The sequence below is a fragment of the Clarias gariepinus genome, chromosome 22, assembly GCF_024256425.1.
Source record: "Clarias gariepinus isolate MV-2021 ecotype Netherlands chromosome 22, CGAR_prim_01v2, whole genome shotgun sequence".
NCBI classification, from domain to species: Eukaryota; Metazoa; Chordata; class Actinopteri; order Siluriformes; family Clariidae; genus Clarias; species Clarias gariepinus.
In genome coordinates this window covers 15444923-15471491 of record NC_071121.1, presented here as the reverse complement: position 1 = coordinate 15471491, position 26569 = coordinate 15444923, and the positions used below count along the sequence as shown (strand labels likewise).

The window sequence follows — 26569 nt, the reverse complement described above, 5'->3', positions numbered from 1 at the left end:
CAAATAAAGATGAAAGAGGGAAATGGAGGTATCGCGCATGCGCAGATGAGCGCCGGCCTTGTTCGCCGGAGAAAACAAACTGCGCGGATTACAGAGTCAGCACGCGCGCACGGAGCTGCACGGCACGCGCTGTTTTCAGTGCAGTCGGAGAGAAAATTCGGTGAGACTGAGGTAAGGGTTCTGTCTGCATTACAGAGCGGTTGTGTGAGCGCGCGCCTGAGACGCGGTAAGATGTATAGAATTGTAAATGTGCATTGATGATGATGCTGCTGTTGTGATTAGGACCAAACTTGTGTTCAGTGCATGTGTTCGGATGCTAGCGCGCGCTGAGGAGGAGTCTGTCGGTTTATTCAGCGCTTTATGACACACTAATGTCTGCTTCATACACAAATGCACGCGAGCCGTGTCACTGAGCGCGCGACTTTTCGGTGAAGTTGGTGTTTGTGCGCTCGAGCCATCATCACGCATCTCCACGCGGCACCGAGTAGGCCGAGACGAGGCCGCTTTGAGGTGACTGTTTGACGGACAGAAGGTTCAACCAATCAGAGTCCAGGAATCGGCATACGCCAGACACTTCCGCCAATCAGTGTGCGTGTCGCCAGGGCCGAATGAACAATGTAAACCGTCTAAACGGGCAAACTTAAGAATAGTGTTAAAATAAATGCTTTAACATTTCTGTATTTATGTATTCACTGTGAGTTATGAGTGGGTGCTGTGACGTTTAGAAGTCTGACGTGTCTTATAACGCGTTTGTAATAGCAGCGCTGCTACACCGCAGCTCGCGCACACAACGTTGCGCCCACGTTTTCCACTTCGCGGAGTGCAGGAAAAGTTTAAAGCACGTAGTTTCGTTTCCACGTCGTTCCGTCGTGTCATGAGCTCAATGTTATTCGCGAGCGTCATTTCAGCACGGAGCGAACGTTAATGTCGGGCTCGAGAAGAAAATGAAGAGGCGCGTGCTTGACGAGAAGGTAAACAGCGAAGAGGAAACGTATTGCGCGCGCCATTTGCGTCACGCCGCTTTCCCCCCCCCCCCTCTCTGCCCAACTTAAACAGCGTCGTGTTCAGCCGGACTCGCCACCGAGCCGCTATAACAGCCTGAGGAGATAATGTACTGATATTTTAGTATTGTTTGTGGTCAAGTACACCTGAACAGCTTTAGCGTGACAGCACGAGGAACTGGCTCGCGCGGTGGCTGAAGTCACGTGACCAGTGAAAGGGCTTGTGAATGGACACAGTGTGGGGAGGCAGTTACAAAATCACAGTTACCCCGGAGCTCTCACCACCACTGGGGCATAAACAAAAGAGAAATGTTCAGATTTAGTAACGCAGCTAGGAGTGTTTCACAAAACAACACAAAGCGATCCATATTAATGTCATCAAAACAGTTTTACTTTGTGTTCTTTTCGAGTGGAAACAACCTTAGAGTAAATAATAAAATTAAAACATTTTACTAAAAGTGACATTCATCATGGTCTCTACTGTGTTTATATTAAAAAGAGAGATTTTTTTTTTGTTTGTGGCCGGTGTTTGCACAGGTAGTTCTGTCACAGGCGTGTCACAGGGGTTCCTCACTTAATGTAACGGTATGCGTGTCAGTGATGGGCTGAAGTAGGGGCTGCCGAAACCAGCGAGCTGACCGCGCACTACATCGACAGGTAACGGTAACACACAGGTGGAGCTGTGAATATCCTGTACAGAGTTACCCACAGGTCTAAAATATACTTGCGGTGGTAGCCCTCAGAACAGGCCGCATATACAGTATATAGAGCTGTACAGAGTGCCATTTCTGGGGGTTTTGTTCCAGCACAGCACAACCTAGGCAATATCATAAACTAAATTTTAACCAACTATACAAACATGATTAAATTGAAAAATTGGATTATGTATGCAAACAAATAGTACAAATTCTTAACATCACGTGAAGTAATAATAATAATACGTGCATTTTTTTTGCTGCACAGATCTGCGCTGCTTGAGTTTTAAGGGTTAATCCTCCAATGTAGGTGTTTTTTTTTTTCTTCTTCTTCTTCCTTTTTTAAAATAAAAGAGAAGCCCTCTGCAGAGCATGTGCGATTGTCACTATGCCATTCTTATACTTTTTACGGCAGCTAGCATGCACTGCATTTGCAGCAAACTGTCTACTAATAAATGCACAGCTAATAGCAGATGGGCAGATTTTAAAAAAGGGTCCGCAAATATACTTGAGCAGCCGTTAATATACTTTGGTGGCCCACCCAAATATACTCTCTGTGTGGGGAAACACGCCTGTAATATAGTGGGCACCATAAAAAATGTAATATTATATTTACAGCTTTTGGCAAAATCCCCTATCTAGAGCGACTTACATTTTTAATAATTAATAAGTAATTTTATCTGTCTTTACAGGTCTCCAAATAAAAAACAGCAAAATAGTAATAATATAAAATATCTGTGAACATTAAATCATTTCTATACAGTGAGCAGAACACATGGATTCAGCATAAACGTTCAGCTTCAGGAGAGCTTTCCAAACCTTGTGTTGTTGCAACAGTAGCTGAGCTATCTTTAACAGTTGTCAGTAGTACCAAGTTGTCCACTTGTAATAATGAAAAATAACTGTATTTCCAGCTCTCAAGTTAGTTAAACCCTGTGCATCTCCCTTACCTAAAAATGATTAATTATTGGACATATGCACTGTCGGCAGTGTGGAAGCCATTGTATTGTAGTGTGTGACACAGATTATAGATTCAGCCTGAATGAACCATGTTGTATTGTCCGTAACAGTCATTTGTATTCACCACCACCACCACTTCCCCCTCTCTCTCTTTCTGTATTTAATTTTAAGTAATAGTGTGTAACAGTGTAGGAGGCTCCCCTCTCCTGAGGATGAGATTTGGAAATGAGGGTTGTCATCAGTTGTTCCTGGGAAAATTCTGGCTTGTGGTTTTGCCACTAGAGGGTGCACAAGAGCCCGATCTTTCTTTGTCATGTGCTCGGCCTTAATGGCCTTTTTCCTTGACAAAAGAATAATCTGGTGAGGCCAAGGGAAGCCATACCTTCCCAGTTTTCTCAAACTGAAACATTTCAACCGGTTAATTTCGGTAATAAAGTTTGTGCTACTGCTGACTGTTCTTTCCTCCCTGTATTTCACAGAGTATTTTACAGTGAGTGAAACAACGCCACCATAAATATGTTGAAAGTGTGTTGAAACTGTGTATTGCACGCCTAACGTAGACTAATGTCTGAAGGGAAGCCAGGCTGAGTTGGTCTTCCTTTATTAAAAAAAAAAGGGTCAGATAAGGCTATCTTCATACCACTGCCAAACTGTGGTTTGTCAGAACTCTGCCAAGGGAACTCAAAGTGAAGTTCTCTTTCCTTGGTGGAAAAATAAAGGATTAACCATTCAGGTGGGGCTACAGTCAAAGCATCGTCAGAAAGACCTGGGCCATGCCAAGAGTAGCCAGACCCTCTTTAACATTATTTTTAGCCATTTTATTTTAACAATGCTTTCAACAGATGTTAGAATGTCCAGTTATAGAGATTGGGGTTCAGAGTTTTAAACCTTCGGAAGGAAACCTTTTAAACTAAACTACCACTAGAGCAACAACCAAAAATTATATTTGATTCATATATTTGGTCAACAGCAAAAGCAGGGCTGCATACAGAGAGGGGTTCAGACGTTCACTGACGAAAAGCATGTCCGCCCCGAGTGGCTAGCTGGTAGTGCTAAACATCAGACGCTGTTCTGATGGTCGTGAATCCAAACTGTAGTGGTCATTTTATTTTGACTGTTTACACACAGAAAATTATAAGTAGGAAAAAATATTTGTTAGTCAAGCTCATACAACCTGGGTTTCTTAAATCATGTGTTTAGAGCATGTAACCAACTGACTATTTTTTTTTTTTTTTTTTTATGGAAATTAAACGCCTCCTGACTGAGTTGACTTCTTTTAATCATTATTAAATCTATGCTTTGCATTAAGCATCTAATTATGCATTCAGGTGAGGAGGTGCATAAACTAAGACAGAAATGTCTATATCCTCCTATGAGTTAGGATGCCGCTCTGTTGTGCATCAGTGTGAATAGTTTAGAATGCACCACCTGTTGCTATGTATTTCGACTTCAGATGCAAACATGCACACATTAAAAGTCTATATCTTTAGTGTGTTGATCAAAAAGTAAAATTTAATTCGATTTTTTTGGGGAAAGTCCTGTATCTTGTGCAGTATTGGAGAAAATGTAAAGTTTATTTAACAATCCATGTTTTAATATAAATATGGTGACATGCATATGTTTTTGTGTCTTGATACATATGTATATGCTTATGAGTACCAAAATGTGTGGCGTAGCAGTAGATAAGTTTAAACCTGTATATGAAACTATTTAACTGATTAATGCTTTGTTGTTTTTTTGAAGGCTGGTGTGAAGCACACAGCATGACTAAGACGCCTCCTCACAGGCAAGGGATCACGTTTGAGGTGGGGGCATCAGTGGAAGCCCGGGACAGTCTGAAGAACTGGTCAGTGCCTCATTCTCTTTCATTTCGTTCTTTTGAATTGGCCTCCTTATCTCCTTCCAGGCTGTTTAAAGGCTGAAGCCAAACACAGCTGCGAGAGCTCTCTGCGTTCTTCAGCATTCTACACCACCAGCACAGCTTCCAGTGCGGCTCTGGTTTCATAAACAAGAACATGCATTTAAAAGGATTCACACAATAAGAATGTTTTTGTATTGGATGAGTGAATCTATGCGGGGTGTTTATAAATCAAAAATTATCGATGCCATTAGTAAAGAAGTGCTGATAGATAAAATTGTGTTGTTTTAATTATTGGCACCCCTGTATTTAGTATCTTGTCCATCCTTCCTTTGGCAGTGAAGACAGGGATCTGATTCTTCTCTTGAAACGCTTAAAGAGATTTGAGAGTTCTTCTTGTTCTGTATTCTCCATTCACACCTTGGGTGGTCCTAGTGTACTCCTGTACTCTTCCACAGCTCCTTTTGCAAGTTTTCAATGGGTCTTGATGTATATCATGAGCAGGTGTTTTTTTTTTTTTTTCTTTAAAAAAAAAATTATAACCAGTAGAAGTGTGGTGCATTTGTAAAACTGAACTACAATCTTCCACAAAATGTGAGCAAAAAAAGCATTTAAAACCTTTTTCAGTATTTACCAAAACTATTTCCCTACTGCGTTTACTGTCTACTAGCTAACACAAGTTAGCATGAAGGATAGCTAGCCTGCCCTTTAATATCTGGCTATAATGGCAAATAGGTTGAAATATAGAAGAAATATGTATTTCCATTATTTAAAGTTGTTTGACTTTTTTCATTAAATTTTTATTGCTAAGAAAAAAAATCGTAATGAAAAAACGAACGTTGGTCCTTCTCTACATATCCTCGCCATCCTTCTTCAAACTAGCTGGTGAAGACCGTCTTTAAAGAAGCCTTCTTTTGGCTCTTGTGGAAAAGTTCCACCTCGGTAATCACCTCGTCATCGCCAAATGCCTCCCATGAAGTGGTTTCTTCAAGTGATGGAAGAGGAAGAAGTCACTGGATTCAAGGTGGAGAGAATATCGAACCCCAAGTCGGCCTTACCAGTAAAAAACCAGTCGGTTTTACTGTTTTGTGAGCTGGTGCGTTGTCATGAAGAAGGCGAAACGCCTTCATGAACATTCTTGTGGCATCGTGCGGAACTATACTGCGAGTTTTTTAAACAAGAAAAAATGTTCATGAGCGTACTATGTACAGAGACATAATTTGGGCAAATACTTAAATTTTTTTCATACAATAATACGAATTTTATGACCGTCTTTCATATAGCAACAGTCAAATTGGGCAAAATTTTAAATATAAATATTAAATTATGCAGAAGTGTTAGAAAGCCTGTTCTTTATAACAACATAACCGCAAATAAAGTAGAGAATAAAGTGAGGATTTCAGAAATCTAATAAATCTATACAACTAGTTAGCCAACTAACCTGTTAAAAAAGGTGTAGAGCTGCAAGGAAAGACTGAGATGATGATGACTGCTACTCTAATGCAAGGTTCTGTGTTTTAATAATCAGGTATGCTGCCACCATTGAGAAAATAGACTACGAGGACGAGAAGGTCCTGATTCATTACCGACAGTGGAGTCATCGTTATGACGAGTGGTTTGACTGGAACAGTCCTTACCTTCGACCTGTGGAACGTATTCAGCTGCGGAGACAGGGCCTGCAGGAGCACAACATGGCCCCGGTGCCTGCTTTCTCTCCAAAATAAATAAATGGCAGTCACTTTTTAATCATTTTAAAAATAAGCATAGCTCATTATTGTTTTTTTTTTTTTTTTTCCCTTTCTTCAGGGTTTTCAGATCAATCAGAAAGTTTTAGCCAGCTGGTCAGATTGTCGATACTATCCTGCTAAAATCCTCTCACGTGATAAAGACGGTGAGTTATTGTGCATGGTTTCTACTGCTACGAAATTAATATAATATGATAATAATAGATATTATTATGCTAAATAATTATATATCACTAAAGTGATAATGCTGTGAAACATAATTCAGCATAAGTGTTTTTAGTGTGATTTAACACTATAAAAAAAATCTAGTTTACTACTTAAAATTAAACGTAATAAATAATTCTGACAGTTTTTTTCCTATAACACCGTGTCCTGTGTAGCACATCATGTTTCACCCTTGGCAAAAAGTCATCATGTGTACTGCAATAACTATAATATTATCATATGACTATTTCACTACCCTTGTGCTGTTTTCGTCTTGTTACAGATTCTTACACAGTGAAGTTTTTTGACGGTGTTGTCAAGACCGTAAAAGGGATAAAGATTAAGCCTTTCAGAAAAGAAGTAATAATTCACCCTTTCTTATAAACAATGCACTTAAATTAAAGTTTCTTATTTAATGAAAAGACCTTCTTAGAGTCTTCCTTCAGCATTAGGCTCAGGTAAAAACCCTCACGTCTTCGTAATTTACAGAACGCGAGCAGCAAGCTGGGGCAGCCAAGCCGAAAGCGGACAGCAGGAAAAAACTGCAAGACCAAAGAGAACGGCAGGAACCATCAGGACGGCGAGACCGAATCTGAGGAAGAAGACCCAAAAGCGACAGATGGGTGTGATAAGCCTCAGGACACCATGCTGACTGAAAAGGAACCGTCCGAGATGACGAACGGACACAAAGAGCAAGAAGATGAGCCGCCCAGCGATGGAGATGTGAAGACCGAGGCGGTGGAGAATGGAGCAGAGGAGGCGATGGAGATGAACGGGACGGGGGAGGAGGAGAAAGTTGGAGCACTTCAGAACGGTGCCCATGAGAGCTGTGGAGAAGAGCAGGAGAAAGACGAGAAGGAAAAGGAAGGCCATCTCGGCCAGAACAGGAGAGCGAAAGGGAAAGTGGTGGAGGGTAAGTGGACTGCCTTTGAAAGAGAATGAAAGAGGGTTTTTGGTTTATAAACTGAGCTGTGTGAAACTTGGTGTCTGCAAAGAAGCAAGAAGGTTTGTTGGTAATGGGACCAATGAAGTCAGTTAATATGCTTATATTGCTCTTATGTTACATGTATAATAACTACATACATTTTTCACAAAGAAAAAAATATGATGAAGGCTAAAAATGATCTTTCAATGAAAGAATGAATCGGTTGTAAATGAAATAACATCTTTCAGTTCAACTTGAGGGACTGAGCTACGTGCCTTTTACTAAATCCTTCCTGCTCAGGCTGGGTGTTTTCACCAATCAAGTGCAGTCACGCTGTGGGTATGGCATGACATGATCCTGCTATCAACTACTTCTGGGTTTTGTAGTTAATGGTGCATTATACACTCCAGAGGCTTGTACAGTAAGCACTATGCATGATGGGTGCATTGCTTCATCTGCTTCTCGTCTTACTCGGACACACCCATCACTCTGAAATAGGGTCAGTCTTGATTCATCAGATCGAGCTTTTTCCAATCTCGTTAACAAACTAAAGCTCTCTGTTTCACAATGGATCATAACTTCGATTTCTGCTGTGGAATTTTTTTATTATTTCTTTTTTTTAATGATGCAACTTGACCTTTTCTTCCATGAAGTTGATGGTTCAGCATTATCCTTCCAGGTTTTAATAATGTGTTGGGCGGTTCTTAATCCAGTAATTTTCAGTGTCCTTAGTTCTGCTGTTTGCTTGATGCAAACCAATAATTTGAGCCTTCTGTATTGGCAGTGTATTTGGATGCAGCTTGTAAAATATGTGAAAGGTGAGAAAATAATAATAGGAAGTGTTGATCAGTGAGAAACCGGTTAACATGACAGCTCTGCGGTAAACACACTAGTGCTTGGGAGTGGAGTGTGTGCAGGGTTTGGTGATATTACTGGTTATCACACTTGTTTCTCAAAAGATATCAGTCAGGTTTATTGCCAAGCAGGTTTTCACATACAAGGAATTTATCTTGGAAATGTGGTGTTGTATTGTGGTAACTGGTAAATGAACAAAAGAAGAAAAAAAATGCAAACTACAAATGTATATTAAAAAAAAACAATAGGAAATTTTTATTGCATATATGTTACGTTTTTAAGAGAAGAGCTTTACAGTGTACAAAAACAAGCAGGCTGAGGTAGTGTTAATATATACACTGCTTCTTGGGAAGGGTTTCCTTGATGTTCCTTGAGCTCTTTTTCTGTTTTAGGAAAAGCAACACATTTAACACGCGTACCAGCAAAACAAGACCACACACACTGACACACAGCACGCCAACAATTTGCAGAGAATGTTCAGCCCTGATAAGCAAATGTAGACCCGAGTTTATTCTACAGTGCTATCTATCAAGCCATCGCTAGTAAATCGCAAAGAAAGGATTATCCTGTAGAGCCGGGTAGCGATGGAATCAGCTAGCAAACGAGCACAACTGAGTTGTTTGAGTCTTAACCCTGTAATTGAAATATCACGGAAATGCTGAAGTGATCCTAAATAGTATGGGGGGGGGAGTAGTACAAGGGCGATATACAAGATCTAGTGATGATTAATTAAAGCATATGCAACAGCTCTTATATACACACACACGCACCTCAGCTGCTAAGCCAGGATTAATAAAACAGATCCAGACACAGATATTAGCAGGTCCCGTTTTTACTGAGTCATGCTGACACGATTGTGTGCTTCTTACCTCTTACAGGAAAAGACACAGAACGGCCCAGCATTCCAGAGCTGAGGAAGAGACGGGCGTCCACGGGACAAACGCCTCCATCTAAGAGGAGCAGAGCCAATACCACAGGTTCATACATGCAACCTCTCTCTCTCTCTCTCTCTCTCTCTCCCCTGTTTCTGTTTACTGATATCCTGCCACAATAAGTCCATCACCCCTATATAACTGAAAGTAAAGTTTACTGTTTTGTATTTTTTTTTTTCTCACTCATTTAGACAGAAACAGTCGATCCCAGATCAGACCTGCTAGATCAGATTCTGTTCCAGAAAGTTTCAGTGAAAAGGATGCTCTCTGCAAGAGAGGTCTTCTGGAGAACCCTAAGCCTATCGTACAGACGGCGTCGAATCAAGAACTCTGTACGTCCTTTAACTAACTAACCCTGCTGCTAAAATAATCCCAACGATTAGATTCCTGTTTGAAACCTTTTTCTTTTTGATTTAATAATTAATAATAGTGATATTCCATTATTTGTCACAAGTACCTTACAGCACAGTAAAATGTATTATGCCTGCGTGTTAACATTAGATTATGTTAAATATATGCTCTTGTGTTTTGTTTTGTTTTTCCCCTAAGCCACACTGCTGCAAAGACAAGTCCACCTCCCGACCACTAATAAGTACAGCAGGGAACCATGTGAGTGCACTCAGATATCTGTACTCTGCTCTCTGCCAGAGATCACTATACTTGATATGAGCTGTGTAGATTGTGCATAATGGACCTTTCAGAATGTCACCACCCCGGTGATTAGAGTTAACGAAGCCTTCTGATTTGCATTATTATCTAAAATTAAAGGCAGGGAGAAGGTTTACACTCAACAATAGCTGTAAAACTGATATGTTTATGCAGACACACGCGTTTTTACCTTCACATTGTATGCAATCCCAATTATAGTGCACATATGCATCAGCTTGTTGGTGTCAGAATTACCATAGCAACAAAACCCACGAGTCATGCCTGGGGGAGGGGGAAAAACAGGCAAATGGTAAATATGTTAGAAGAGAATTTCAGCTGCCTGTCCTTTTGCCTAACAAGTGTCAGTCTCCAGATGTGCTTATTAAAGGGAAAAGCTAAAAGAGCTGTTCTATTGGTACTACTGTGGAGTATCAGACCTGCCAACTTATAAGCATAAGTCATGAAATGGCAGTTGTTTTTCCATCATGCTTTGCCTTGAGTTCCCTGGGGCAAGTGAGCTTCAGGTTCCCAAGTCATACACAGGATAAGCAGAAGTGCCGGCAGTATGACCATGAATGATGAACATTTACATTTAGTTTTTGCCCTGATGATAAGATTTGTACAGTAAATTTATGTGTAACTATTAAGCTGGGTTTTTTTTCCCCTGTTGAAAGCTTTCTCCTCCCAGTTGTCTTTATGTCGCACTGGGAGGGGGTGAAGTCATGTGACCACACGCATAGTGTGTTTTTATGGGGAGAATACATAATCTCGCACAGCAGGATTTTAATAATAATTCTAATAAAAAAAAAGAATTGACCTGGGCAAGATTATATCAATTAATTGCCATCTAGAAGCGGTATAGAAAATACATGAAAATTTTAAATTGTTGTCATATTAAAAGAAGTGTTGCTAATATATATATATATTTTTTTGGTAACGTCATAAATGTGTAAGAAGCAATAGCTCTGGTTACTCAATTAGACAATATTTAATAGGTTGATCCAAGTGAAATCGTTTGAGTATATAGATGACAAACTTAACTATTTTGTTATGTGGATGCCGATCCCATGTGTGTTTTCCTGCTCAAAGCATTTAATCAAAATGTAACTTTATTTGACGTGAGCAAAGTGGTTTTGCCCGAAGCCGCAGGAAATATAACATATTAGATGAAAAATAATGATAGTTTTCCCCTAAACCTTAAGGTTAGGTTAGTTATACAGGTATCAATGTGTCCAATCTTCTTCCTGCCTTCTGCATTATAATTGGTTGCAAGAACTTGGTCTCACCTATGAGGTTTTGGTTAAATCTCAGTGCCTCTTCCTCTGCCCGAGACCAGGCACTTAGTTGGCAAGAGCCAGAAGAATAAAAGTCTAAAATAAAGGCAGGTGGGAGAGAGTTCCTACCTCAGAGAGGTTCTCGTTCAGGACTGGAATCCTGGAAACTCATCACGTTACATGCACACCGACATGCACAGAATGAGTGTGTATTTATTAGAGAGGGGGGGCAAAGAATGTATTTAGTTATGAATCGCGCTTCTTTTGTGTGCCGCTTTGTGTATCACCACAGTGACTCCAAACTTGATGTTTTATTACATTTATAATAGAGATGTACCAGTCGATCAGCCAGTGACCAGAATTGGCTGTTTTTCAGCTTGATCAGCCATGACTGAGCAGTCTTGGATATAACAGAGTCAGTGCCGAGCTTTCACTTGGTGCAACAGAAACGCATGTTGAAAAGCCTCCCATCTGCCTTTTTCTCCAAACTCTGCAAGCAAATTAGTCTTAAACGCACTCTTACACCAGAAACATCACCACTTCTATATAATCCCACAGGTGGTACGCTCTGAACTATTGAAGCGCCAGCATTCCGTGTGGTGCGAGTGAATTATTCGTTTAGAAGTATCTTTTGAAATAATAATTGTGACGAATGACGGCGCTATGTATTTTTTTTTTTTTTTTATAGTTTGTGCTGCGTTGGGTTTTTAAGTAAGAGAATTAATATAAGGAATGGGCTAAATTTAATTAATCATGTTCAATTAAGTTCTAAAGGTGTTGAATTGAATCAAATTGGTGTGTAGGTATTATGATAACATATCGGGTAGTGACTGGTGATTGCCAGCCTTAGTATTTATTCAGACGAGAGAAAATTAAGAATGTTTTATGGCTAATATTTACTTTATTGCTAGATTAACTGAGATTTACACCCCTGGTCACACGATGCATTTTTGTTCTGATTTGACTAATGAGTGGAATATCAGGGTCTGTCTAAACTCAGCTAATCTCGCAGTTAAGAACATAATCGGCGTTAAATACACTCTCACGTTTCTGTAACTTCCTCCCTGTAGTGTACAGGGTCATCAAGAACCAGCCACCACCCATCCTCTCCATCGAACTGGACCATAACCCGTTTAAGTGCCAGGTGCCGGGCTGCACCAAGTCCTTCCGCAAGGCGTCTCTGCTGCACTATCACATGAAATACTACCACTCTGGGAGCGACCTGTGCTCATCACACAGCTCCCACACACACCCCTCTGAACCTCCGGGCCAGGAGAGCCACACACACACCTTGGAGACTCCCCGCAGGCGCCGCACTGTTTCTGCATCCCTAGGTAAGAGCTCAACCTGGGATAATGTGGAGAGCGGAATCAAGCCGTGACTATATACACAGAATCCTACACTGAATATTTTTTTTTTTCCCCATGTCTTTGGAAAAAACATATATTTACTGTGTGTGACTGTGTATCTCCACACTTGTGTGTCTCATTCTGTCCCTCTTTCTCTCTCCCTCTCTCTCGTACACAGACACGCCATCCCCGCTGAGTGACAGTAAATCCAGTCACACCCCGTCACCCCATACTGCCAACGGTGTGCATCGTCAGCGCAGCTCCTCCCACTGCGAGAGGAGCAAAGAGAACCAGCACACCAACCGCTCGCTTCATGACGACAGAGACTGGGTCACCATGGAAACAGGTGGGAGTGCACCCCCCTCTTCACATCCATTGCTGCACATGATATCCTCCTGCCATAAATCAAAGCTGTTAAAGCTTATATATTACTCATTTCTGAATTTTCCGTTGTGTTTGGACAGAACGAGAGAAGAGGAGGGAAAAGAAGCCGAGAGACTTCTGCATCAAACCAAAGAAGAAGAGAAAGAAGAAAAAGTGGTCCAAGTCAGGTGAGAGATGGTTGGACATGTGGCTTAATCTCTCCTCATGTGCTTTTCTCCTGAACAGGCCTGTTAAAGGTAGACACACAATAAAGTCAAACTGTGTCTGCTGTCTCTGTGATGATCCTGTCTTATATTTAACTCTGTTTAATTTAAACTCAGTGGCTGTGATTGAAATGTTCTAAGTTATTGTTCTATATTTTATCATTAGAATGCATACAGTGTCCTGTGAGATTGATCAGGCACATTGTTGGCATCCTTACTCGATGTACTGTAGGTTTTGCTGATGTTGGTCATTTAGCTGTAGCCACATATTTGGATATAAATTTTAAAGCTATACACTAGGCATCACTAAATGGCGTGCCCAGACTGAGTGACAGTTCCCATCTGACCCTTTTTTTTTTTTTTTTTTTTTTTTTAAATAAATAAATGAGAATAATTAATATACCAGTAATCTAGGATTTCCCCCCCCCAAGGTGGGCGTGGCTATACACGTCACTCAACAGAGCCAATCAACACCATAGTTCACCGTGTATAGAAACAGGAATGAAAGCACAACACAGAATGGCATACTCTAAGTAAATGAACCTTCAAAGATGAATGAACAGATCAGTATATGTTTATTCTTCCTGCAGAAGTTTTAAAAATCAGTTTGGCTCAAATGTTACGAAACCGGGGCGCTAATAAAAAGCGGTAATGTAAATCGGCATGAGACAAAACACAGTCCGTTTGAGCAAACATATCTGCGACGGTTTAAGGTGAGGACGTGTAAAATGCCTAAACTGAGAGCTCGAGAGGACGGAACAACCAAAGTCCTTTCACATTTATTTACAGTGCAGCAGCGTGCAAATATAGATTGTTTTTTGCATTCCATGGTAATACAAGGAAAATACAAGTTTAAACTTTCCACGTGTTTAACCTAGTTACTGAAAACTGACAAACATAAAACAATATGCAATGTGTAAAATTTTCATAACATCTTAATGTATACTCAGCAAAAAAAGAAACGTCCCTTTTTCAGGACTGTGTATTTCAATTCAATTTTATTTGTATAGCGCTTTTAGCAATTGTCATTGCCGCAAAGCAGCTTTACACAATCAAAATAATTATTTAAGTTTGTATAAATTGTGAATGCGTATGAATCAAAATGGTCAGTTTGTCTCTGGTGAGCAAGCCGAGGGCGACAGTGGCAAGGAAAAACTCCCTGAGATGGTAATAGGAAGAAACCTTGAGAGGAACCAGACTCAACAGAGAACCCATCCTCATTTGGGTGAAACAGAAAGCAGTAAATGATCTGCATTTATACAGTGTGTTAGGTGGCAGGCAGTTCAGCTATAATAGCTGATGTTAATTGATGTTAATACGGAGTCCAGGTAGTTATTAAAGACTCGGGTAGACTTGTCGGAAGTTCCAGTCCTGAACTATCAACAATAATGTTGTAAAAATCCAAATAACTTTGCAGATCTTCATTGTAAAGGGTTTAAACAATGTTTTCCATGCATGTTCAATTAACCATAATCGATTAATTAACATGCACCTGTGGAATGGTCGTTAAGACCTTAACAGCTTACAGAAAGTAGACATTTAAGGTCACAGTTCTAAAAACGCAGGACACTAAAGAGACTTGTCTACGCCCTGTGAAAAACACCCAAAGAAAGATGCCCAGGGTCCCTGCTCATCTGCGTGAATGTGCATTAGGCATGCTGCAGGGAGACATGAGGACTGCTGATGTGGCTAGGGCAATAAATTGACATGTCCGCACTGTGAGACGCCTAAGACGGCGCTACAGGGAGACAGGAAGGACAGCTGATCATCCTCGCAGTGGAAGACCACGTGTAACAACACCTGCACAGGATCGGTACATCCGAATATCACACCTGCGTGACAGGTACAGGATGGACACAACAACTGCCCGAGTCACACCAGAAACACACAATCCCTCCATCAGTGCTCAGACTGTCCGCAATAGGCAGTCCATGAGGAGGAGATGCACTGCAGTACTTCAAGCAGCTGGTGGCCACACCAGATACTGACTGGTACTTTTGATTTTGAGCCTCCCTTCATTCAGGGACACATTGTGAAACATTTTTAGTTTATGTCTTATGGTGTTGACTCTTTTAGTGTTTATACAAATATTTACACATTAAGTTTACTGAATGTAAAAACAGTTGAAAGTCAGAGGACGTTTCTTTTTTTTTTTGCTGATTATAGATTTATAGACTATTTTTAATAATTATTTTATATAATAATTGTATATTTAACATAACTGTATATATAGAGAGATCTAAATCCCAAAAAATAAAGATCTAATTCAAACCTTGGTTTAAAGATGATGTTATTGACTGGACCTCATTACGTTTCAATTAAATGGCCCTGCTTTACCCTATTCAGGTGCCTTTTAAAATCGTCATGGTTACTTATTGCAAACTCTAAATGCTTTTAGTCTGCAGGATTTGAGACAGGTTTTTTTTTTCTTCTCTTTTTTTTTTGGTTTTCTGTTCCTTTTTATTTCTTCCTCTTCATTGGTGCTCATGTCGCCTGATTCATAAGCACGTGTTGGTAAGTGCCGGCAAATCATCTGGATGGTTTTAATCCACATTGTTTTTTTCAGCAGGGCAGAGCTTCAAAATGACCATAGTACAGGAATGCTTTGTCCTTCTAGCTTGTCTGACTTCTTGTAAACTCTCCTCATGAGCCTTGTGCTGCTTCCTTTAAGCATTATACGCATTAGCATCTTTGTACAGTAGATGATGCTCAGACATGCCGGTGTCACCTGTGAATTTCTCATGGCTAGGAAGCTGCTCAGTGTGAGTGTTTGTGTGTGTGTCTTGTGTGTCCTAATACTGTCTGGCATCTGCTCTCCCTCCCTCTGACAGACTCTCATGGCAGTGATAAGAGCAATGGCTTTAGCTCGTACCCCTGCAATCCAAAACAGTCAGTCAAATTGCCCCTCTCCCACAAACACCGCTCCTACGTCGCACAGTTCCCTGAGCCTGAGCTCGATGATGGTGGGTATCAAACACAGAGGGCCCGTTTTACAAAAAGGCTTCCTCTCCGCTTCCTAATCTGCTTTTAGTCTCAGCTTTAATCTTACCACTTTGGTCACTTGTTTGGCTTTTCTCTGTCTTGTTCGTATCAAACAAAAGCCTTTTTTTAAATATATGAATTATATGAATCCGTGTGTGGATGCGTTTATAAGGTCGAACAGATTGTCTCCCACTTTTTTTTCTTAAACTCCTGTTTTCCTGTGCTTCAGGTGAAGACAGCGGCAGCGATTGGTCAACGGACAGCCCTCTGTGGAGCGAGGAGGAGTCGGAGACGGGGCTCGAGCTGAACACGCCTTTCTCTGAGCAGGGGGTGGAGACGGTGGGTCATGACTCAGAGATAGTGCGCTGTGTGTGCGAGGTGCAGGAGGAGAACGACTTCATGATCCAGGTGGGCTTGCTTTGCCCAAAACAGAGCGTTGTTCTAGATTAGCGTCAACTTTGTACACACAGGACAGAGAGAGGACGTTCGTGACTCATAGTCATGACAGAGGTGTATGCACAGTGGAAGGCAGGCAGAAATGTGACTTCCGTCCTCCTCCTCCCTCAGTGTCCTTTTGAGAAAAGTCACATCAGGTACTTCTTTTATGGCTCCGCCTCTAGATGGTAAGGCATTGTATTTCTGTGATGTCTGTGCATCTGTCCATCTAAGATACTAAAGATGAACCCATTAGCTTGTGGAATCGATTTAAGCAAGGACAAAATCACAGCAAGGTCATATGTCTCTGAAATGGGTTTCCTTCATTAGTTTCTCGCCTGATTACAGTGCATGGAGATGGCGCGTGCATATTGATCTAGGATGTCTAACAAATTATAAAACCTGGAAAGATGGTGTTGAACTGTCCACTACGTCTGAGAAATGTATTTTCTGGCCATCTATGAGTTATGCTCTCGGTCCATTCATCAGTCCATTGCTGTTGTTGGTATGTTGGTGCATATTTGTGACTGAATGTAGGATTTGTACAGACTCTGGTTTGCTGTTACTAGATGACCTAATTTCATTCTACCATTGATCCAGATATGGTCATGGTAATTGAGACTTTGATCAGTCAAGAAAAATCACTGTAAAGGATAGCATGGCAGTTTAAAAAGGAATCTTATTGTCGAATAATAAAAATGTAAATAATAAATAATAATAAAATTATAAAAATCTTGATAATGCATAACATGTTTAAAGTAGATATCTATTAGTGAGGTAGATCACATTATTCAACATAATTGGAATTCACAGGGATATTGAGCATATTATATAGGGTATATTTGTTAGTGGACAAAATGAATATTAAATGAAAATTGCATTAAATTGCTGTTTACATGCATGCTGCATTACACTGCATGGCCAAAAAAAAAAAAATTATTGGAGTCCTTCGGGTAAAGAAAACATGAAATGACTTTAATTGGGTTGAACTATCCAACAAATTATAAAACCTGGAAAGATGAGGTTGAACTGACGGTAGAAATCACAGCTATGTTGTAGTAGGGAAGGTAGGAGCATTTCCACCTGCAGCAGTAACTCACAGAATTGGGACTAAACAGCTGTGTGGCCATAAGAAAATCACTTGTTGGTGAGACTTACAGGGGGGTAAATTACTCCGGAGCAATGGAAGGAGGACATGTGGTCTGATGAGTTCATCTTTACCCTATTCGAGAACGTTGGAACTAAAGTGCACGAAGCGATGCACTTATTATGCATAGTGCCCAATGTAGAAGCCTCTGGAGGCAATTCAGTTTGCTTCAGTTGGTCAGGTCGAGGCTCAGCAACTTTACATGCCAATAAAATGAAGTCAGCTGATGACCTGAATGACCAGATTATCACTCGCATGGGGCTAAGGACAGAACATAGGAGCATCTACTGGTTAAATACTTTATTTTGCTTTATGATTTTAAACATCTGATTTCAAGATATTGAAATATTTCTTTGCTTGCTAGTTACAGCTAGATAATAATATTTCGGTGTTTTATTTTCCTTCAGTCTGAAGCAGCTTCATGGTAAACTTTTTATTATAAACTGAAGTGTGTGTAACTTGGGGCTGCACAAATAATAAAACTTTAATCTCGATCAGGATTTTGGCTTACCACAATTTAACAAACATGAGCGACCGATTTCGAAAGTGCATGGTCTGCAAGTAGAACAGCAAATAAACACCTGTGGGGATGTAGTAGAGCTATGCACGCACACACATTTTTGCAGGTGCAGTAATGCACCTTGCGAGTGAAAAAGTGAATCGCACACTCATTTGTCTCGGCTTAGGCGTGACTCTTAAATTTTTGCTCAGTGCACACTTGTCTTCAAGTTGGATTTTGAGAGTGGCTGATGTAGATGTATCACAGGATTGGCCTGTAAGCTAATGCAATACGAGTGAATGACAGCTGCAGTTTTCCTGAATAAAAGGTACTGTAATGTTTACAAACTGATTTTAAGTCAAGGATTTATGAGCAATAAAAAAGTAACATCTTCACTTAGAATCTTACAAGGCTGCTAGATAAAAGTGTATCAGCCACAAAAAGCTTATTTCAAAGGGTTTTAGCTCCCGTACCACTCATCTGTAATGGAAAGATATGCTGTTATTATTATGGTTATTATATTGTTGTAGTAGTAATAATAATATTGATAATAATAATTGGAATAAATCTTTGCAGGCATATCTAATTTGCGTTCGCTAATTTTGACATTATTTTAGACTCTAGTAATCTTTTAGACTTCAGTAGTAATTTTATTTTTAAATTAATAATTATATATAAAAAATGTATTATTTATCAATTATTATTTATGAAATATATAAGTAATTATTTTGACTGGTGCAAGTAATAAACATTTTTGCTTTGTCCTCCCTGTCTCTCTCTCTCTCTCTCTTTTTCCTTCTCTCTTCAGTGTGATGATTGTTTATGCTGGCAGCATGGCACATGCATGGGCCTGTACGAAGACAGCGTCCCTGACACCTACAGCTGCTACATCTGCAGGGACCGTCCTGGTGAGTTAGCTTAATCGCTATTCTGATAATTCTCACAGTGACGAAATGTTCAGCAGCGCAGCAGTAAATGTTCTATTAATGCTCGGGATGTGTATCGGGGTATCTTATGACCACAATCCTCATACTAGTGTTGCTTTAAATATATTCAGTTTGCCAGCTGATGCTTAATAACGAGTGCTGATATTTATAGCCACGACAGATTAAATATTCTTGTTTCTGTATGCGTTGTGTTTAGCCCAGAGACAGAGTCAGCGCTATTGGTACGATAAAGACTGGCTCAGCAGTGGTCACATGTACGGCCTGCCCTTCTTAGAAGAAAACTACTCCCATCAGAACGGCAAGAAAATGGCAGCCACGCACCAGCTCCTGGGCGATGTGCACCGCGTGTTCGAAGTGCTCAATGGACTCCAGCTCAAAATGAGCATCTTACAGTAGGTTTCAAATGCCTTCTTTTTTTTTTTTCTTGTCTCTTTTTTTTATGCCCACCAAATAAAGGCTGTGATAGGAATTCTTTTGCACACTGAGTGTCTTTTAAGAGTAACCTTCCATCTGTTGTCGAGCATGGTAAAGAGATGAGGCAGCTTCAGTGGTGAATACCAGATATATCACACCCCACTGATTTACATTTTTTTTCTGGGAAACAAAGACTTTTCTAGTTAGTGACTAGAATTGGTACAAAGACCTTAAGTTCGTCTCTTGTTTCATTTCCTGTCACCTCTGAAAGTGCAAAAGCGAAAAGCCCATTGTTTTGTTTTTGCTTCATATTGAGGATACTTGGGTTAATCAGGGCCTCCCTGGTGGCCACCTCACATTTTGATTTCCGACCTTATGGTGGAGTAATGGAAAATATTGTATAAAAAAAATTTAGGCGTCACAATCTTTTTTTTCTTTCTTTTTTTTTTTTGCGCTCACAAATTGGATCTAGGTTTTTTTTCTTTTTTCAAAGGTAGGTACATTTCTGAACAGGATAGGGTGCTTACTTTTCACATTCTGTCAGAATCTGGCATCAAAATTGAGCTCGGATACATCTGGAAGTTTTATGAGCTGCTGAAAACCAATTGGTTTCAGACTTTGCATAGTAAAGGTCCAAAGTAGGATAATAGTCAATATTCTACTGTATTTTTATTAAGTTGGCAAGACACTATAGGAAAATGCAAAATTGGCCAAATTGTAACATATAAATCTCACATTTATAGCCGTCTCAAAATGGCTCCAAGTCAGATAGTGGTGTAGATGGATGGCAATGAGCGATGGTGTTGAGCGATTTGCATTTTGTGGTTTGGCCTCAAACAGCAAATCACTTATACTCTCAGTCATCTTTAAATGGTTAATTGTGGTATCTTCACCCCATCCTGTGGAGGCTATTAGTCTTTGATTTTCTTTCTCTCTCTCTCGCTCTCGCTCTCAAACACACACAGCTTTGGTTTGTCCTCAGCTGCTGCTGTTTTGCTTGGCTGATTTGTTTAATGTCTGGTTGCTAGTACACTAGGGGTTTCTTTCTTCTTCTTTTTTTCAGCACATTCCAAATAGTTCTAGTGGTTCTAGTGCAGTGACACTAATTGATTTCCGTCTTGCTTTTTCTTCCATAGACACCCCTTTTATCGTATTGATTTTTTATTAATTAATTTATTTATTTATGAACAGCAGATTCTGTGTTCACAGCTAAATCCCAACAGCCCTTCTTCTCAGACATACACGTTCAGACGTTACTTGTTTTAACAGTCAATCTATGATGGCGCAAGAAACACCTATCAGTATTGTGCGCCAATAATTTTGGTTACTTTAAAATACATGTCCAAACAAATGATGCTTCCATATTCTCTTCTTTCCAACTTTTCTGGTATCTTTTAAATTATGTAATTATTTTTGTATCTCATCATTTATATAAATAATTAAAGAGGTGGACTGAGGTCACAGAGAAAGAGGCAGCTGATCAACATGAAGCCAAACTGGACTTTTGTTTCACTGTTTTCTTGCTGTTGCTTGGTGAACATCTGGAAAACGTAGCTACTTCATCCACTGAATTATTTTTAAAGTAAATTTTTGTTTCCTTTCTTGGATTCTGTTGTTAACATTGTTTATTTAGCCTTTCACGTCTGGTTCCCACATGCACACGATTTACATTTTATGTATCTAGAAAGTTTAAATGCTAAATGTCTTGGGTCACTTATGATTGTGCTTTATTTACTCTTCAGGTATGCATTACACTTTTTTGTTTTTCCGTCACTAAATTTTGCTGCCTGTATTATTGGATAGGGCTCAGGCTCACCCAGACCTGAAACTGTGGCGAGAGCCCTGGAAGGCATCTGATGGCATACTCAGGAAGGGGACAGTGAGTTCCGGCATGACCACGCCCTCCTCCCCTCACGCAACAGACTCCATGGATGGTGAGCCGGTCAATTCCAAACAGCCTGTGCCTCCCGTCAGCTCTTTCCAGACGTCTTACATCAGCAGCGAGCACTGCTACCAGAAGCCACACGCGTACTATCCAGCACTGGAGCAGCGGCTGGTGGTGGAGACGCGCAGCACTGACGAGCTTCTGGAGCTCGAGACGCGCAAACTGCAGCTGACCAATGCTAAGGTTGTCGAACAAAGCGCTCTTGTTGATGTGTTTTAATGTGTTAGATTTATTAATCCAGGGCTATCTGATCAAGAGCAGGTGGAATGCTTAAACCTGTTCTGTTGACTCTAGGCAGTTTTAAAGCTGGGACAATACAGAGGGAAAAAAAACAATGGTTTCCCTGGGGATTAAAAAAAAAAAAAAACATGTCCTCAGTCATCTCTTAAAGTTCCCGGATTTTGCAGTTGTAGTGTCTCTCCTACTGGTGCCGCTCTCTCTCTGTTGAGTTTTCCTTCCCAGCTAAATCCTTCAGTCTTTATTATAAGACAGAATAGCTTAGGATGAATACCTTAGACTGGACTGGGGACTCAAACTCCATCCAGAAAATGTCTTGTGGGTTCAGGCTTTCATTCCCACCAAGCAGAAGCTACACTTGATTGTCTATTAAAGCCTAGTTTTGGTTGGAACGAAAGCCTGCACACACACACGGCCCTTTCTGCATCCAGTTTGACACCTCAGTTCACCACTAGACAGATTAACACACTGGATAAACTCATAAACACTAATTTAACATAATTGTCATCAGGAGTTGGAGTGTCGCGTGAAGCTGCTGGCGGCCGAAAGAGAGAAAAGCTGCGTTGCCCAGGTTAAGGAAGAGGAGCCTGACCCAGTGGCCTGTGACTCCAAACCTGACCCCGACCTCCTGCTACATCAGCAGTGGCAGCTGAACCTGCTGGAACACATCGAGGCCGTGCAGGACGAGGTCAGCCACAGGATGGACCACATAGAGAGAGAGCTAGATGGTGAGCACTGAAACTGATCGACTTGCTAACAATATGATAACTGTTAATTTTCTTTTAAATTAAGGTGACTTTTAAAGAGTAGTAGTAATATAGGTTATTTTTCTTTTGTCATTCAAAAGTATTATTTTTATTAGTATTGTATCCCAGAATTTCACTTTTGCGTGAAAGTCTCCTGAGATAGACTCAAGGTCCCCGTGACCCTGTATACAGGATCAGGGTATATGAATAAATGAATTTTTACTTAAACCTAGGTGGCTTTTCGCTGAAACTGGTAATTTTGCTTGTGTGCCATTTAGCAGATCTATGTCTGGCATCATGATTTGTAAAAAAAAAAAAAAGTGTTTGTAAATAGTGCACAGCACATGACATCATGTACAACCTAGTATGCCGGTTTGGCTGCTTTTCTTGTTTTTCGCTCTGGTGCAAAAAAAGCAAGTAAAGCGCATTGCTGAAAACTTGCCCACTCTGAGTAAAAACTCAGATCAACAGCTTCGAAAAAAGTTTCTGACTGAATGCTATTTATTAAAAAAGCTTATTGCACAGATTAAGTGTGCAGATGTTTCTTTTCTTTGTGTTTGTTAGATCCACCACCTTTATACCTGATGAGCATGTTTTCCTTTTATTATTATATTTCAAATGTAATAAAATAATTAAAGATTATTGAAAAGAAAATCTAATAGTATAAAATATTAATAAATGTATTATTATTAGTAGTAGTAGTAGTATTTACTATTGTGCAAAGGAAGAAGGTCAGTGTATCATATTGCTACTGAGCTTGTCAAAGAGGTTGAGTCTTAAATATTTTAGGACTTTATTTAAACATCGGACATCATGTTTTTATTATGAGGCAATGGTTCGAATTTTTCTAATTCTTCTTTACGTTCTGTGAGTAATAAATGGAAAGTAAGGTTATACCTGTGATTCCCACCACCACCCTTTTTTTTTATTTTTGATATTTTTGTTCGTTAAAACAAAATCATATGAGATGTTCTGAATAGGGAGTTTTGTTGTTCGTTGCACCCCTACCTTGTCACTATGATGTAGGTGGGTTTGGGACATGACTATACTTTCTGTTCTTGATCACATAATCGCAGATGCAGCCTTTCCAAAATAATACTGCAATGAAACAAAAACTAACATAGGAATTCTTGAGCAATTCTCTTCTTTTTTTTAGGACACAATACATAACACAACCACAGTTAGTGCAAACAAATATTCAAGGAAAGTGCTAGCATAATGAAGAAAATGCGCTCTTATACAATAAGAAGACTTTTCTTTGATAGAATTTTATGCCATTCTATTTTTCTGTTTTATGTGGTTAATAATTACTATATATGTGTTTAGATGAAACACTCCGTTCTCTCTGTTCCTTGTTCAGTTTTAGAAAGTTGGCTGGACTACACAGGTGAGCTGGAGCCTCCAGACCCTCTGGCGCGCCTCCCGCAGCTCAAACACCGCATCAGACAGCTACTGACAGACCTGGCAACAGTGCAGCAGATCGCATTGTGCTCCTCATCCACATGAGGGCGTTAGAGCACACAGACCTCCTCAGAACCGTACAGCACAGGAGAGATGGAACACGAAACAAAAAGAGAGACGGAGAGCGTGAGACTTGAACCTGGACTAAAGCAGATGATAAATAAGTGATATTTGTGCTCTGAGAAAAACTGCGAGCCAAAACAAACCAACTTGTCAGAAGAAACAAAAAAGGATAGAGAAATTACTTGAATGTTTAATATGTTAAAAGGTTTGAATGTAATTCAGGGTAGTGGTTCAAGTCTTGGCATCAATTATGCCTGGTTATGAAATTTTTTATTTTATTTTTTTTTTACAAATTTATTATTATTTTTTTTTTGAAGGACTATAATGTTTATGGCATTATAAGCAAGGGATTATTATTTTGGCTATACGTTTTTTTTAAGCACTTAAAATTTGTTACTTATTATGGAAAGTTCTATTTTCGTTTTGGTTAGTTGGTTGAGTTTCTCCACTCTTCATTGCTAATGTTATGCAAGGCCACCTTTTCATACGCGACCCGTTTGTTAAGAACTGTTTGGATATTTGACATCTTCAGACAAAGAGACTGAGGCAGTGACTGGTTTTGTAGCCGTTAACGTAAACCTGGAAGTGTTTAAAGGAACATATATTTTAATCTCAAAGTACTTGCATCTTGCTTTTATATTTGTATTAAATAGACAATGTTAATTGCCTCTATGTAAACATTACTTCATGTTTCAGGATGTATTCTTTTTCCATTTGTTGAAAACTGTAATGCTATTTACTGTGACGAGTCTGCATTCATAATAATAATGACAATAATAATAATAACAACTTTACCTTTATCCCTTGTAAATTCCATAGTATTGTCCTGCCCGCTTTGTTTTTGGGCATTGATCGCATTTGTTTGATTTTGACAAATGCAAATAATTCTCTGCTGTGTTTAACACAAAAAGGTATACTTTTTTTTTTCTTTCTTTTTTTCCCCACAAGCGCTTACTGCATACTGTATTATTTTTATTGTCTGTTTTTTTTCCCCTCTATATTATCTTTTTATGGCACTAGTGATCTTTTTTTAACTTATTGTAATTATGAATTTAAGTTATTGATTCTGCTGTCTTTTTTTTATAACTTTACCCGCTGTGTGTGTGTGTGTGTGTGTGTGTGTGTGTGTGTGTGTGTGTGTGTGTGTGTGTGTGTGAGTGAGAGAGAGAGAGGAGCAGATGGGCTCTCAGTGTGCATTCAGCAAGGAGTGTGTCACTGTTCAATGCTCAAACCCAAAAGTATTTTATTTTAATTTCAACGCTTAACCATGCGCCTAAAATTCCATAACAACACGTTGAAAAAATGCAACATCGTCTACCTTTTTCAAACCTGATCCTAAAAGAATGGGCAAGAGGAAAATGCTGTTTCTATTTTTCTAAACTTTATGCCTTTCTTTGTGTTGCTGGTGACCTGTTGCCCTGCAGCCTGTTCCCTGTACTTCCACTTTGCTGTGCATTGTGTTGCCTGTCTGCCCTTTTGCATCACCAGTCATTGGGGATACAGTAACTAGACCTACTTGTTTTATATAACTGTTTTTTTTTTTTTTTTTTTTTTTTTAGTTTTTTTTTAAGCGATTTGTGTGCTGTCCAGGTTCTTCTGGCCTGCAGTTTAAAAGTCCATTTCTCCAAACCAACATGGAAACAGGAGAATATCTGTGTTGAGCATAATGATGCATTAGCTGAAGCCAAGAAAAAAACAAAACAAAAAAATAAATAAATGTCCTTACGCTCAACTTCCATATGTCTATGTTCCATGTGCTGTTTGGTTTCTTGCATGTTCACCACCAGTTTAAAGTTTGGATACACCTTCTAACATGATCTTTCCTGATTATTTCTTAATACATGTAAAACAGTGCTGAAGGCATTCAAAATATGCACTAATTCAATTTGAACAGTTGATGTTGAGTTCTGTAAAGCCTCCATAACCGATGTTAACAGTTGCTGTTAATTGATGCTTTTTGAAGCTGGTGACTTTTAAATGAACTTCTCTTCTGCAGCACAGGTAAGTCTTGCTTTCCTGGGATTGCCTTCACGAGAGCCGGTTTCATCTTCGTGCTGGATGGGTTTTGCAAATGCACTTCTTGCAGAACAGTTAACCTATTTCTAAAAGAACAACTGACTACTACTGTTGTGTTTGTGTAATGCCATTGTTTGATTTCCACCTCTGGTCTGCGTGTATGGAATTTGCCTCTTTTCCCTGGGCTTGGTGGATTTCCTCTGGGTACTCCGGTTTCTTCCCACAGTCAAAAGACATGCAGACTAGGTTAATTGGTATTTCCAAATTGAGGGTGTGTGCCCTGCGATGGCTTGGTACCCTGTCCAGGGTGTAAAGCGACCCTGTACACAGTGGTATAGAAGAATGAATAGGAAAAAAAAATCCAACATTGTTCTAGAATGTAAAAAAAAAAAACTTACATTAATTTAAAAAATACATTACTTTATTCATTGTATTATTGTATACAATGTATAGTACTGTATTTTCTGGTTAGCATTTTTATTTACAACATCTGGGTTGCTGTTATTGATAAACAATATGGAATTGCAGTCTAGGCTTAGGAAAGCAAACGTATTTTAATTACCTGAATTCTTTTTTTACATAAATACAGAAGGAAATGTTTGGTGTGCTGTAATCCGTATATGTACGCTCAGTAGATAAATCTT

At 39.6% G+C, this 26569-nt stretch overlaps 1 protein-coding gene across 6 annotated transcripts; it reads left to right on the top strand.

The window, feature by feature from the left end:
• Positions 1–50: 50 nt before the first annotated feature.
• On the top strand, positions 51–25657 carry phf20b (PHD finger protein 20, b). Of its 6 annotated transcripts, XM_053482895.1 has the most exons (20): positions 73–171; positions 1539–1658; positions 4400–4502; positions 6043–6214; positions 6321–6405; positions 6747–6823; positions 6953–7376; positions 9122–9220; positions 9367–9507; positions 9725–9784; positions 12168–12431; positions 12625–12792; positions 12911–12997; positions 15865–15996; positions 16245–16423; positions 18905–19004; positions 19240–19435; positions 21261–21585; positions 22151–22367; positions 23746–25657. In XM_053482895.1, exons 3-20 carry the CDS (start codon positions 4420–4422, stop codon positions 23889–23891), a joined length of 2955 nt encoding a protein of 984 aa, XP_053338870.1. In that variant the 5' UTR covers positions 73–171; positions 1539–1658; positions 4400–4419; the 3' UTR covers positions 23892–25657. The 6 variants fall into 6 exon arrangements, with proteins under 6 accessions (XP_053338869.1, XP_053338870.1, XP_053338871.1 ...); XM_053482894.1 differs by lacking the exon at positions 1539–1658 and having other exon boundaries at positions 51–171; XM_053482896.1 differs by lacking the exon at positions 1539–1658 and having other exon boundaries at positions 75–171; positions 16245–16354.
• Positions 25658–26569: the final 912 nt, after the last annotated feature.